The sequence below is a fragment of the Lipophrys pholis genome, assembly GCF_963383615.2.
Source record: "Lipophrys pholis genome assembly, chromosome: 16".
Taxonomy (NCBI): Eukaryota; Metazoa; Chordata; class Actinopteri; order Blenniiformes; family Blenniidae; genus Lipophrys; species Lipophrys pholis.
The window spans coordinates 11,752,550-11,766,874 of record NC_137634.1 but is presented as its reverse complement, the minus strand read 5'-3'; the positions used below and the strand labels follow the sequence as shown (position 1 = coordinate 11,766,874).

Genomic DNA, 14,325 nt, shown 5'->3' with positions numbered 1-14,325 from the left:
CGTGATTCCGTCTCTCCCCGTTGACCTCATTTCTGTGACAGGAGATGGAAAATAGACAAGAGTTATATAATGTCATTTTCTATCCGAAGCAGGGAACCATTCAGCCACATAAACGTTTGAACCTGATTTGCAGTCAGGTGAAAGCAGAGAAGCAATCTGTTCCACTTCGTTTTGATTCTAGATTCTCTGTAAGCTGGAAACTCTCGATCTTGAAAGGATCTCCTCCAGGAGAGGCTCCTTTAACTTCAGAGATCAAGAACAGTTTGGGATCGATGGATTAATTCTTCCTGCTCACAAGCACGTTGTGAACAAATCGGATGCAATTCAGGATGAGCGATGTGGAAGTCACTAACTTTGGAGTGGATCAGAAGCATTTCAGGAGCTTCACTAACTTAGAAGGACTTATAGAGAAATCCAGGGGGTGAATGATGAACGATTAAAAAAAGAGACTTTTCTTCCATATCTGTCGGTGTAACCTCATTTATCTCCACGCTGAAAGATTCAAATTCGTATTATCTTATGAATCGCTCTAAGAAATCCAAAATATGGAGGAGAAACAGTATATTTAGCCATTTGGCTCTAGAATAACAAGAGCTGTTGCTTTTCCATCAGTCCATCAATCTTCTATCTCTCTTTATCTAACGAGAAGGTTGTGGTGGTCCAGCTCACTGTTTGAGAAGGATTTACAGCAAAGTCGCAAAAGTGTTCAATTTAAAGCATGGCTGTCTCTTTGGCGACCTCTTGTGGAGGTAAAGAAGAAGACCGGTACAGAGTTTCTGCAAAACGTTTATTACCGTTGTCTGTTCTACTTGGAAGAGTCATCTATAGATGAACAAGCCTGGATGTTTTTCCATTCAGGAACGAATAGTTTGACTCCTGGATAGTTCAGCCTCATCTGATCACTGAATCACACACACCGTGCAAGCGAATACATCTGGCGTGAGCAGAACGATCCAATGTCCTTAACAACAAGCCAACATAGCATTTATTTTCTAATAGCATAAACAGTCCAACAGCCTACTAACATGTTGCGCACATGTTATCTACTAACACAGACTTTTCTTGTGCAAACATGTGTACTGGAATTCAAGCTTTCATTCAAATTTGACTGGTAAAGCAGGATAATTTCTAAGATGCCCCACACACACACGTGGTATCATATTCCCAGCTGAAAACAAAGAAGCCATTTTGGATTAAGCAGAGCAAGTTACCACTGGACACGTATTCGTCGTTATGTTGTTTTTTTTGCGTGGCACGTGACGCCTCATTTAAATACCTTAAACGGTCAGGTAGTTTCAAATCGACACAGACGGATAATACAATTTGACAAATGTCGAGTTCGTGGGAGCAATATCTTATTTACAAACTGACAGAACAGCCAAAGTCTTGTACATTTTTGACTTCTTAAATCCTATTTCAAGTGCATTTTCTGACCAATTTTGAGTTCGGTTCATAGCAAAGACTCGGCCAAAGAGAGACGCCGATCCAGAGTCAGCGTCTCAAGACAGAGGCAAGTAGAAACAGTGTTGGAATCACTGCATGCTTTCGGTCAGTCTGCTGTGGTTACTGGCTGAGCTCCTTGAGGCTGCGCAGCGAGTTGGCGCAGCTGGTGATGAGGCTGCACAGCTGGATACTCGACTCCAGCGAGGCGGAGCTCTGTAACTGAGTAGTGGCCCAGCGGAGTTTAGTGATGACAGCTTCCTCGGCTTCGTGCAGCAGAGGTCGCATGGCCGGGTTCGGCGGAGAAGCCGCGGGCCGGGCGGGAGCCAGAGCCGGGGGCACCGCAGGAACGACGGGCGCAGGAGGGGGAGCAACGGCCGGCGGAGGCAGGAGGGCTCGTCCCCCTGCAGCCGCCCCCTCGCAATGCTCCGGTCTGGGCTGAGGAACCGACACGCTCGCCTGGGTGTTGCTGGGGCCGCCATTAAGTTCGAGGTCCTGGGACGGAGTGGGGGGCTGGGCTGCAAGCTGCCTTTCTCTCACCTGGGACAAGGCAGCCTGTGCATTCAGAGCTGAAAGGTGCAGAGAAGGAGATTTAAAAAAAAAAAGAAGAAAAAAAACCATCAAGACTTGTGTGAGGATATTTGCTCATAAATGCTTCAGAACCATTTTTAAATGTTCCGATTGACTCAAGTTTATCATTTCCGTTGCTATGACTGTTGATAAAAGACCAATCGCTCCAAGTGTGGCTGTTTTTTCTGAAATACAGATATGGAGACTAAAAGCAGTATACATGCACTAAAAGCTTTTTGGAATGTAGTTTAGACTCATTCAACTTTTTTTTTTAAAATTAGAATTCTTATTTGAGGTCCCCTCAGTTTTCACTTTTTAGGTATGAGCTATGACATGTCCATGCACAAGGTGCGGCACCTCACACTACCATGTTTTTTTTTTTTTGTTTTTTTTTATCAATTTGCAAATACTTCTTTTACCCAAGATAGCCCTTTTGTTTTAGCTTTCTAGTTGTAATTTCTCAACCTGTACTGTTGTGGGGGGGGGTTCTCTATGTTAAAAGCACCAAGAAATGACTGTTGTAAGTGGTGCTATATAATTAAAGTTGAATTAAATTGGGTGTTATGTCTGTCCATTTTCTACCTTGAGTGAATGTGGAATTCAATTTCCTTGCATAGCTGAACCTGCTTAAAAAGGGTCAACAAAGTTTTATCTTGTCAGGTTTGGAAGTTATCAAAACAAACTGGTGCACATATTGGTATCTGGGGGCAAAGTGAGGAAGTGATCAGCACTGTCATCCATGTTCTCCCCGCCAGGTAAACAAAATCCAAGTACATATGTGTTAGGTTATTAATGAATGTCCTCCACTGGTCGTTTCTGATTTATGCTGTGCAAAACTGTCATGGACTCAATCAATTCATTTAGTAAAAGTAAAACTTTTGGGGGGAAAAAAAACTACAAGAAAATGTGAGTTGTGCATACCAGGGTTGTCCTTGTCAACATCAGAGTCCAGCTCCTGACAGGAGACACAGTAGTTTTTCTGTGATCTGTCTTGAAGAAGAATCGTCTAAAAATACAAAAAACCAACACACCCACATTACGCCACTTGACCCGCAGTGCTCGGTCCATGCGTGACCACTCACACACAACACTTACCCCACAAATATCGCAACACTCCCCCAGCATCTTGTATCCTTTCAGCAGGTAGTCTCCCATCAGCTTGCTGATTTTGTCCTGTCGTTCCCTGCGAGCCTGGATCACCTTCATCTCCGACTCTGTCGGAGGTTCCCACTCGAAGTCTTCTTCATCTGCGGATCAGTTCAACACTTTTATTTATTTCCTCTCTGGGATCAATAAAGTAATTCTAGTGCACACAGACTGGCTACTTAACAACAACCATCGACTTTGCCGCAACACGTGCTGTAGCCTCAGTTTCCTAACACCGCCCGTTACGTTCAATAATACGTTTTTTCTCGTATTAGAAGAGGATTTGTAGAATTCAGCGTTTTGTTTATTAAACATAACAGCCGCGGTGACAGGCCAGTTAGCACATTAACTTAAGCAAGCTAACACCGGCTAGCGAGATGTACACTGTGGCGGCTAAAAACCAACAACAACGAAACAACACTAAATATTTACTCCATAAACATGCACCACGTTTGTTTTTGAATAACAGCACAGGCGAGCGGGAGAAAGGCCCCCGTTATCTCGCTGATAACAAGTTTACAAACCTCCATTCAGAGCCATGTTGCTCCCCACTGCTACACGATGTGCGTGATGGCGTCACTGGCGTGCACGCAAACTTCTTCTTCGTTTATTGTCGTAAATTGTTTGTGCTGCCCCCTGCCGACGGAAAATACCCACTACACACGCATTCACAAAGTACCAAAAAAGGAAATATCACATTTAAAAAAAACAAAACAAAACAAAAAAACACCTTCCAACTTGAAGAAATAATTCAATAAAAATAAACAATTGAAACAAATATCAGTTGCAAAGAGGGAAACTGACTTGTGTGGATGAGATCCCAACCATGGAGTTCCACACTAGAGGAGCCTGACCTGCAACGTGTTGATCACTTCATTGATCACTATTGGTATTTTGTGTTTTCTTTTCTTTTTTCACTTTTTTAGAGGCAAGGTAAAGGAAATTTCACATATATAGCACCATTCATACACAAGGCACTTCACAGTGCTTTACAATGGAATGAAGAAAATTCATTAAAATAAGGCAATTAATAATCTCACGGTGGTGCTGTGGTTAGTGCTCTCACCTCACAGTGTTCAAATCCAGTTTGCATGTTCTCCCCGTGTGTGTGTGTAAGTGGGTTTCTGCCGGTAACTCCCACAGTTCCAGGAACATGCATTGTCCCTGAGCAAGACCCTTGGTCATTTGGTCAAAATTGCCCAAAGGGATTATTAAAAGTGATTAAAAATAAATGAAATTAGGGCATTAAGAATCTCAATCTTAAGTGATTAAGAACAAATTTGATTAATCCACAATGAACAGAGAAAAAAAATATACAAAGATAAAGGTGATGAAATAAGTAAAATCTATTGGTTATTGGAAAGCCGGAGCAAATAATAGTGTTTTAAGATCTGATTCAACAGAAGTGAGTGTGTCAGCAGTCCTTATGTGTTCAGGATGTGTGTTCCATAGGTGAATGTAGGAACTAAAAGCTGCCTCACTTTGTTTTCTTCTGACTCTGGCAACACTTAGCAAACCTCTTCCTGAGGACGTGCGTGGTTCAGGTGTTTGATATTCTACAAGTAAACCCGAGATGTATTCAGGGCCAAGACAATTGGAAGCTTCATAGACAAGAAGCACGATTTGAAGTCAATCCTTTGACACACAGACAGCCAGTGCAGAGAGGTGAGGAGTCTGGCTGCAGCATTCTGGATGAGCTGCAGCTGTCTAATAGATTTTGTTTTACTGAGACCTGTAAACACACCCTCACAATAATCCAGCTGCTGAGAAAAATGCATGAACAAACTTTTCTGACTCTTTTCTGACTAATATTGTTCAGATGGTCACAAGCGGATTTCGTTATTGTCTCAGTGTGGCTGTTGAATTTCAAGTCTGAGTCCATAATTACACACATATCTCTGGCTTGAGTTGATGTGTTGAGTGGCATGGAGTCAAGATGAGTGCAGACCTTTAACCTTTCTTCTTTTCTTTATTTATAAAAAAAGAAATATATGCACAATAAAACTATTGCTAATTTAATTATATAATAATGAATTGCCAATTTTTCATTTAAGGGTGAAAATATTGTTCACACCCATTGAGGAGGGAATTAAATCCTCCAAAACGGGAGAATCCCCGGCAATAGAACAAGTGTTTCATTCTGTCTACACAACAAGATTAACACAAAAGGAAGAACACAGTAACAAAACTTTGGGAAAAAAATGTTTGTAAAGTTTTTCTTTATTGTTTTTTTGGGGTTATTTGACATTTCCAGTCACAATCATCCCATACATACATTCCACAGAAAGAAACACTCAAAATAATACATAGGTGTTTCACAGTAGTAAGAAGCACGGTGGCTTTTGGGTTGTTGTTTTTTTACACTTGATTTTACACTAATTTATATTCTCATTTTCAAACATTATTATGGGTTTGTTTCTACCAAAGTGTTTACTGAATAACGGACACTAAGTTGTGGTTGAAACATTCCTTTTACAGCTAAATGGTATTAACTTTACAACAAGAACAACAAAATCTGTGAGGGGACTGATGTTACTTCTCGTGTCCATAGTGTGTTCAAAAGGTATTTATTGTTTTTCCTATTGTCTTCCTGGACACCAGTCACGTCTTCGTTCTTCTGTCTTTTCCATCATTTCCCTTGGATGTCTTTCCGCCTTTCTGTGTGTGTCTTCTCAGCCTTCAGGGTAACATCGTCTCTGAAATTAAAAGAACACAAAGCGAAGTTACAAAACAACATCGTTTGTTGAACTAAAAACACCCACTCCTTTTAATCGTTTATTATTCTTTTTTTTTTTTTTTATCCATATTTAATTTATTATGTGTGTGCACAAGCTGTATGATGCATTGGTATAAGATCTATATATGTATTATGGACTTTTTCTCAGTTCTTTATCTAAATGTAATAAACGTTTCGTCGTCTCTTTTATCTTAATTAAAACTTTAAGTTGAGAGCTGATCTGCGTTTAGGTCTTCAGTCCACTCTTCCTGTCAGTAACAGTAAAATGAATAATACAATCCTAATGTAAAATGAGTCCAGTATCTAATAGAGTAGAGGGTGAGAAGGATGACATTTGATCACATTTATCACTTTACTGTTCTTCATTTTGATAAATCCATCAATATTCTACACATTTTGCATTCGTATTTTGTATGTTAAAAGACGGATTTAATAGCTATGACTGCAACTACTCTGACTAAACAGTAAATGATCCGTCTTATAGGTGTGACTCAAAATATAATACTTAAAAATATAAGAGAATATACAGTGTTTGCCTCTGAAATGTCGTTGACATGAAGCATGTGGTGGCACATATCCCTTTAAAATGCCCGCATATTTGATATTTTATCACAAAAAAAAATCCACGTACCTTGACTATGGGGATCCTTTCTTTCAAGACACTGTGAAAAAGAAACATTTCACAACAAAGTGAATAAAATATACACCATAATCTATCACCAAATGACAGAAAACTAAACAAGAATTGTCAAAAAAACAGATTGCTTTTGCATTATTTATCTAGTATGTCTTATGTATCATCATGTACTTACACTGATGTGTCGTCTTTACTCTTTTGTTTGGAAGGTTGATAAGAAATGGAAGAAATTGAGACGGTGAGATGGTTAAATTCTGAGTACTGACAAAGAGATACGTCCAGGAAGTTGTAACACAGTAAAAGAGGTACACGGTTTGTGAAATACCTGTTGGTTTGGGGTGCATGAGCATCAACGGCAGCTCCACTGTGACATCGCTGCAGAGAGAAAAAAAACAAATCAGCCAATCAAAACAGGCAAACGAAAGCAACGACGACTGTCAGGGATCTTTTTTGGACCGCCTGATTAGTCATAAAGACTTTAATTCACCTGGAAGTGAGGCCGCCCAGCAGGCTGCATGAAGAGAGAAGGCAGAATATTAAAAAAGCTTGTAGGAATCCTATCGATCTCCGTCAGACCAATTGGAGTTTTCCTGGTAGCACAATGAAAGCAGACTCACCCTCCGCCGGCCACCATGAGGTTGATCTTAATCTTGTAGGAAACCAGGATTCCCAGCACCTCTTTCTCCACTCCCTGTCGCAGCCTGTGAAAGAGGAATTACAGGGATCGGATGGATTAGATTATTTCAATTTAGTTAAGTGTGCCGCTGTAAGAGGGTGACTGTGATCCGGAGATACTTAGAGGTGTTTTCCGAGAGACACTAGAACCCGTCAAAGAAATATATAGCAGGAAGTGACTTTATCTACTTATGAAGGTGACAACTCCAGCTGGAGTGATTCTGCACCAGCATTCTGACAGACTTTGTCCAGTGTATTTGTGTACTTACATGGTGGTAGAGGCCAAGTTTGTGTCCTCGTCCTTCAGCCGTCCATCCAGTGCTAGACCTCTCTTCTCCTTGTTGTCGGACAGCAGCGGCGTGACAGTCAGAGTGTTATCAAAAGTGCCATTGGGGTCAACGGTTTCCCTGTAGAGGAGACACAAATACATATACTTGATCACCGCCTCTGATATTTCAGGCTTGGCAGTTGGAGTACCTTCAGTTTTAATGTGCACTTACCCAAACTCCTGGCTGAGAACAGTCTTGGTGTATTTGTCTGCAGAGTAGAGGACGATGTCCGTGGTTTGGTCCACTGTTAAGAGGAGGGAAACGCAGACGTATAAATGTTTTGTGCTCCTTGATTAGTTTTTTTTTTTATCCAGTTCATAAGCAGGTTCAAATATCAGAGGTACCCACCGGTGATTTTGATTTTCTTGACTGTCTTGTTGCTCTCGTTTTTGATTTTGATTTTAATTGGGATGGCTTCTCCGTGAAGGTAGAGCTGCGGCGAAAGCAGGAAACAACTCAGTCAAACAACGGCCGTGGTTTGAAATGGAGAAAAATGCAGTTCTTAGAAAAGCACTGTACATCTTTTTCCATCGAAGCTTCTACGTGAACGGGCTTGTCAGACATCATGAAGCTTTTGCAGAGCTCAGCCTTGGGCCCAGCGCCCACCTGAGTGGGGGCAAACTGGATTTTACGGATGACAAGGCGGGCAGTGTCCCTGTCAGGGAGGAAAAGAAAGAAAACGATAGAGGAACGGTTTCCATGGGGTTAGAGCATGAACGTAGACCACTCAAAGCTAAATGCATTCAAAGTGAGGGCCACGTGAGGAATGTTTTCTCACTTCTTCTCAATTTTCTCATCGGGGTTGCACTTCTCCTTGGCAAGGTAGGTTTTCACCTCAAAGTCAACGCCGCAGGCCTGTTCATCAAAAATAGAATTGTTAGAGTTGGAACAATAAACCGCCTCACATGGTTTCCTATTTAACGGGACGCAGTCTTTATCATGTGGACGTCTGACTGATGTCTGCAGACTTACCTTCCCCTTGTCATCAGGTCCAGGCTGCAATGACACTGAGCAGGGGAGATTGTTGGGGATCTGGAAGAACACCCCAAAGAAGCACAAGAGTTGTTTTTATTCATTTAATTGATGAACAGATGAATGGAATGACAATTGAAGAAGAAGAAAAAAAAAAAAAGACAGGACTTGGGGAACACTTTTGCTCCCAACTAAATCCAATTCTAGATATCTGCCTTGAGTTCTTCAGTGAACAGAGTAAAATACCTCAAAAGAGAAAGGGTATGCGTTGTCTCCGGCCTTCTTCAGCAGGGTGTCATGCATGGGGGTCAGGGTGGGCTTGACGGGATCAGGGTGGATCTGTACGTGTGTGATCCAGATGTCCTTCCTGAAGCACAGGCCCATCACATCCAGATCATCACTGCCATATCGGAAGGCACAGGCCATCTGCACGAACACTGTCAAGACAGAATATGAAATTTGTCATTTCGTCAAAAATCGCTGAGTCCTTCAAACAGCTCAGCAAAGACGTTTCCTTGGAGATGTTACCTTTCCTGTCCCCAAAATCTGCTGGATCCAGCTTCACGACACCATCTGTGAAGGTGACATTATTACAAACACCATTATTTCTCATCCTGGCCATGCATCTGCTCACATGATTAAATATAATACAACTTACTACTTTCTCTGAAATCTAACTCTCACCTCAGTCCTTTCATAACCATAGCCTCCCCCAGAACACACACGCACACGCACACACACGCACACACGCGCTGGAGAAGGAACGTACCAACTTGTTCCACTTTGGAGACGTCATCCAAATAATCTCTCTTTCCCAGGTAGAGGGTGAGCTGCATTGAGAAAGGCCGATCAGATCAGTATTTGTCACGAAAAAACTAAATGGCAGCTGAACAGTTTGTGAAAACAATAAAAGAAGACTTACTCCTCCATTTCCACTCGTCTTCTTGAAAACCCTGGGAAAAAAAATTATCAAAATTGAAATTTAACCAATCTAAACTAATGCATTAAATGTGAGTTTGAACTTATATAAAAAACATGTTTTTATTTTATCTCCACTGGTTTTGCTTTCTAAACTTATGAGGTCCCTTCAATGCCTCCATTGTTGTTTTCTCTTTCTGCATCCCTTCAGGAGGGATCACAACCAGAGATGAACAAACATGAATGTAAAGGGTGTAACATTGCCGAATCGGTGCCTTTAAAGACAAGCGCCACGGGTTTACTGCCAGGATTAAACAGATAAAATATTGAGCAGGTTTAGTTTCTTAAAGTAAAGTAAGTTTCTTGGCGAGCAGCAGAAGGGCCAGTAATCCCTTATTTGACTTTATCCATTTAGGAATAGCTATGTGTGGAGCAGCTTTACCTCATCTCACCTGGATTGAGAGGCTGGCTCAGGTGAGGCTGCTCCACATGATGTGACAGCGTTCCCAAACCGATTATTTGCAGTGTGATGAAAAAAGCTCATTACCTGTGCTACTGTCTGCCACCACATTGCAACCGGCGCCTGGATTCACTAAGCCTGTACAAACCTTAAATAAATACTTTTAAACTGCTTGTCACTTTTAGACGTTGGCTGACCTTTTCGCCAGAGTCTGAACCTCCAAGGTGTTCAGTTTTGGATGAGGTTACAGTTTTTCCTGCCAGCTTTAATGCTCAATTTAATTTGTATTTGGAGAAAAGGACCAGTGCTAATTATGATACTACATTAGGATTGTTTTAAACGAGGACGTGGAGGTACAGTTTAAACAAAGATAGACCTTCTGAATGTTTTTTTTTTTTTCTTCTTTTGAGGACACAAACACAACACCACTTACTTTGCCATGTCTGGATGATGTTTGGATGAGTTGCTGTTGGAAAAGAAAAGAAACATGTGTTCAGGTTATCGGGAGGTCACATTATCTGTCAGAAATTGTGGTTAAGACATTGATCCTTTCACCAACTGTCAGCCTTCTGGCAGCTGCAGTGATGTTTTGTTTTGGGGCCGCGGCAGGTTAATCCTTTGCGATAAGATTACGCCATCAGCGCGAGTGTCCTGAGCCAAAGCTGTTATCCACATTCGCTAACTGCCCCCCTCCTCCCCATCCACCAGACCAAGACTTTTCAAACAAACACCAAAGATTTAAGTTGCACATGCGATTATGTCACTGTGCGTTCCCCCTGAGGCCACACTTCTGTCATTCGACTATTCGCGGTCACCTAAATGGATAAAACCGGATCAGTACCAGCGTTTCTGAGCTGAATGGATACAGAGCCCCAACCACAACCCTCTGTGTTTCTGAAATATAGATGAATGCCTGGAGGTTATCATGTTTTATTCAACAGCTGCTCATTTCATGTTTGGAGTCATAGTTTACTTTCAAGCTTCCTGTGTAATCCTGACACTCTTTAGTCACATTTATTAGCAGTTTATGTCGAATGAAGTTGCCCAGAAGAAGATATTTTCATGAGAAATTAAATTGATTTGTTTCTACTATGTCACTGCCTCAATTCAACCTAATGAACATTTGTTACACATTAAAATGAGATAATCACATACAACAAAACCTGTGTGCACCGTCAGGAATTTAAATACCAAAGTGTCTCATCGCTGAAACAGGAAGTTGAAATCATGCAGGATAATTACTTCAAGCAGCATTGAGCTTCTCTTTTGGTTTTTAATACATGAGTGGATTTTCTTCTTTCTGCTTTTATTTTGAAAGATACAACATGTGAAGACGTCTGAATGCAAAGAGCTTAGGAAAAGGATGTCTTTTTAAACTCAGAGGAATTTGATTGTACTACCATGGAGGGTGACACCACAGACACAATACTCTCTTCTGATTGTCTGTTTGCAGGGATTTTTCCCCATCAATGCAGGGATGTCACAGCTTCAACGGGTATGAACTATGATGTTACTTTGTCAGGTTTTTGCTGCCTTTTTAGTCTTTGAAGTATTTATTGTGCAATCACTTCATTTTTGTTTCCATCTTTTATATGCATTGGTTACTAGGAATATATGAATATGATATATGAATTAAAGTTTGGTTATTGGTAATACAAAGATTAGCACTGAACAATGTAAGGATAAAGAAAGACTTTTCTTTTGTTTGCATGGATTTACAGAATAATAGAAGACTTGCACACTCACTGGATCTGTTAAGAATTAGTCACCAAGCTGTTTCATGCAGAAACAACCAGTCTGTGATTGAACCATTAAATCTCACAGTCATGATTAATAAACTCAAGTAGGTACAACATTTCTTCGTCAAAAACATATTTACATGTTGTAACTATTTCTATTATGACACCGACTTCCTGTCTTTTCTCTGCACAGTGGCAGTCATAAACACAAAAAACATTCAAACACGAGCCTCCAGTAGTTCCTCCACAGTACACTTTCTTCATTCAGTGAAAATCCCACTAAATTCATAGAATTTCTACAATAGTTCAACCAACACATTCATCCTGTCATCCTGTCATCCATCCACCCGGCTGTAAAGCCGGAGAAGTCTTACCTCCTCTCAGTCGTCTGGGCCCTTGGCAGAGTGTGTCTGGGTAAGTCGAGAATGGTGTCTAACAACTGTTGATCTCCCCTTTTATACTTGCCACGTCCATCTGTGCATCATTCAGGCTTAACAGGTTCATTATTGCCGTCGTTGGTTGAGTCTTAATCCAGTTAAGCAATCAGTGGATTGCTTTTTTGGAGTACAAAGGGTTTAAAAATACCGGCCAGCTAAATCACAGGGACCAAAATACAGCAACCCAGTCGCCACATGGCTGTAGTAGTAGTCTGAAGATCCCTACCTGCACCTCCCTAAATAAACACTTCCCCCAATTCAGAAAGCATGACAGATCAGGCATCGCACAACTTGACGACTCTGAAAAGTTTATTTCTCAGATGGAGATTTTGTGATGGTCGCTCAAAAAGTCTGCATGAGCTTCTCCATAAACACTGGATTTAATAATCGCCACGTAAGCTGCTAATATTAGGTTGATCTTTGACATGAACTCATTAAACTCATTGATCTCAAGTTATTCATTAGAATCCGACATTCTACCTGCTTTCATTTCATTGTTTACTATCTTTCAGATTTGTTTGTAACATAATTTCTAATGAGGACGTAGGAGCCAAATAAATCACCCTAAACCACCACATATTTGGTGAGGAAACCTAAAAAGGTGATGAACAGGTTTACGCGTGTTTTGGAAATTTACAAGTTAAAAGTGAAGGAGCTGTGTGGAGATTCTCAGTATTCCACTGTGTCTGATCTCAACAGATTAGCACCAACAGGAGAGTGTTGACGGCGACGTCAGTATAAGCTGCCTTATTCAACGACCTCTCAGCAATGGGCCAGAATCACTTGTTTGTCCTTTGACCTTTTGGGACACCAGAAATCCTCTAACAGGTCCATTTTAACAAGCTCACGTTGGCAGAGGACAAAAGGACAAAAATGTAAACGTCAAGGGAATTATAAGTTTGTGGACGGATTGGATTTTAATACCCGAAGTTAGAAAAGCCCGCTTAAATGGGAGATGCTGTTTCAAGGTCTTGTACATGATGATCATATGATGTCCTGCAGTAACCCTGGATGGGAATAGTTAAAATGTGCCCTCTCTCTTTCATATTAGTAGGTAGTGCACCTTGTACTCACATCATCTTCATTGGGTTATTTTTCTCGCAGCCTCCGTCTTCCTTTTTCCTGAAAAAAAGCAGTTGTTTCGACAAATATCTAAATGTACGGACAGTGTTTACTGAGACAGAGTTCGTGACATCGGAGGTGGAGTGCAGCCAAGGCCAGGAGAGACAACTCAAAGCCACCACGATGCCCCACAAGGCAAGGGTTACTGTGCTGTACAACCCATGACTTAATTTAGACCTCAGCGAGCTGAAATCAAACCTCAGAGGCCGAGCAAGTGAAACATTATGTGAAAGGCTTAATCAGCTTTGTGTTGGCCCGGGTTGTTTTAATTTGTCTGATGCAATTGGAAAATCGAGCTCGGAGTAGGAGAACTTCAGGAGAACCCCGGTTGTATAAATTCTCTGGCACTGGGAAGATTGTGCTTCATCACACCTATTCGTGATACGGGCAAGTTAAAATGCAGCAGGAATAGTAGGATCAGGTTTTATTTGAGCCGGTCACATTGCCTCCATACTTACCACTGATTTGTCTGTCGTGCTTCCAGGAAACACAGCGTCTGGCCTTCAGCCTTCTCAACATCAACCTAAACGCAACGTGACAGTGTGAGGAAGAGCTCACTGTCCACCAGCTGACCGAGGAGAAACCTCGCTCTCTCTCTCCTGAAGGAACTCAGAAGGCAGGACAAATGAATCTCTTATATGGTGAATTACACACATTAACCAAGATGAAAATATTAGTAAAGCGTGTCATTTGGTTGGATTGAATGTCATGAAAAAGGTGAAGGACAAAGATGAAGACAAACCTCACAAGGAAAAGAAACTGAACGTATGAGGACACCGAATGCAACATGGGAATAGAAATAGGAAAAAGAGGACTGTTCGGCACAACACTTAATGCACTTTATCGTTCAGCTCTTAAAAGAATAGTGAAACGTTGTGGTTCGTCCAAGAGAAAAGTCATATTATATATATTGAAAAAAACGTTTGTATTTTGTCTTGACTGACTTTGACTGACTGGAGATGTGTCCAGGGTTTATGCTGCCCATGCTAACTAAATGATTCAAACTGATTTTAAGAGCACTGTTTTGTGTTGTTATATATAAATAGCACCAGACGAATATGTGGACAGGAAAAAAGAGGAAGATCTGTATTGAGCGTGAAACAAATCTTGTTTTAGCTGCTGGTCATTAAAGTCCTGGATGGC

General features: G+C 41.2%; 3 protein-coding genes across 5 annotated transcripts in view; all 3 read right to left on the bottom strand.

Moving 5' to 3' along the window:
* The window catches only part of LOC308121312 (actin filament-associated protein 1-like 1), a 120,600-nt gene that overhangs the window by 37,040 nt on the left and 69,235 nt on the right, over positions 1–14,325 (bottom strand). The gene's annotated exons all lie outside the window — the stretch shown is intronic.
* znrd2 (zinc ribbon domain containing 2) lies at positions 769–3,771 on the bottom strand. Of its 2 annotated transcripts, none has more exons than XM_080484071.1 (4): positions 3,681–3,771; positions 3,106–3,257; positions 2,932–3,016; positions 769–2,009 (listed from the first exon to the last, which is right to left on the bottom strand). In XM_080484071.1, exons 1-4 carry the CDS (start codon positions 3,694–3,696, stop codon positions 1,564–1,566), a joined length of 699 nt encoding a protein of 232 aa, XP_080340197.1. In that variant the 5' UTR covers positions 3,697–3,771; the 3' UTR covers positions 769–1,563. The 2 variants fall into 2 exon arrangements, with proteins under 2 accessions (XP_080340197.1, XP_080340198.1); XM_080484072.1 differs by having other exon boundaries at positions 2,932–2,965; positions 3,681–3,740.
* On the bottom strand, positions 5,349–12,274 carry arr3a (arrestin 3a, retinal (X-arrestin)). Of its 2 annotated transcripts, XM_080484034.1 has the most exons (18): positions 11,998–12,047; positions 10,318–10,350; positions 9,429–9,459; positions 9,276–9,336; positions 9,035–9,079; positions 8,753–8,943; positions 8,507–8,566; positions 8,313–8,389; positions 8,054–8,189; positions 7,883–7,967; positions 7,706–7,778; positions 7,475–7,612; positions 7,148–7,231; positions 7,018–7,041; positions 6,856–6,905; positions 6,706–6,725; positions 6,525–6,555; positions 5,743–5,852 (listed from the first exon to the last, which is right to left on the bottom strand). In XM_080484034.1, exons 2-16 carry the CDS (start codon positions 10,323–10,325, stop codon positions 6,721–6,723), a joined length of 1,068 nt encoding a protein of 355 aa, XP_080340160.1. In that variant the 5' UTR covers positions 10,326–10,350; positions 11,998–12,047; the 3' UTR covers positions 5,743–5,852; positions 6,525–6,555; positions 6,706–6,720. The 2 variants fall into 2 exon arrangements, with proteins under 2 accessions (XP_080340159.1, XP_080340160.1); XM_080484033.1 differs by lacking the exon at positions 6,706–6,725 and having other exon boundaries at positions 5,349–5,852; positions 6,840–6,905; positions 11,998–12,274.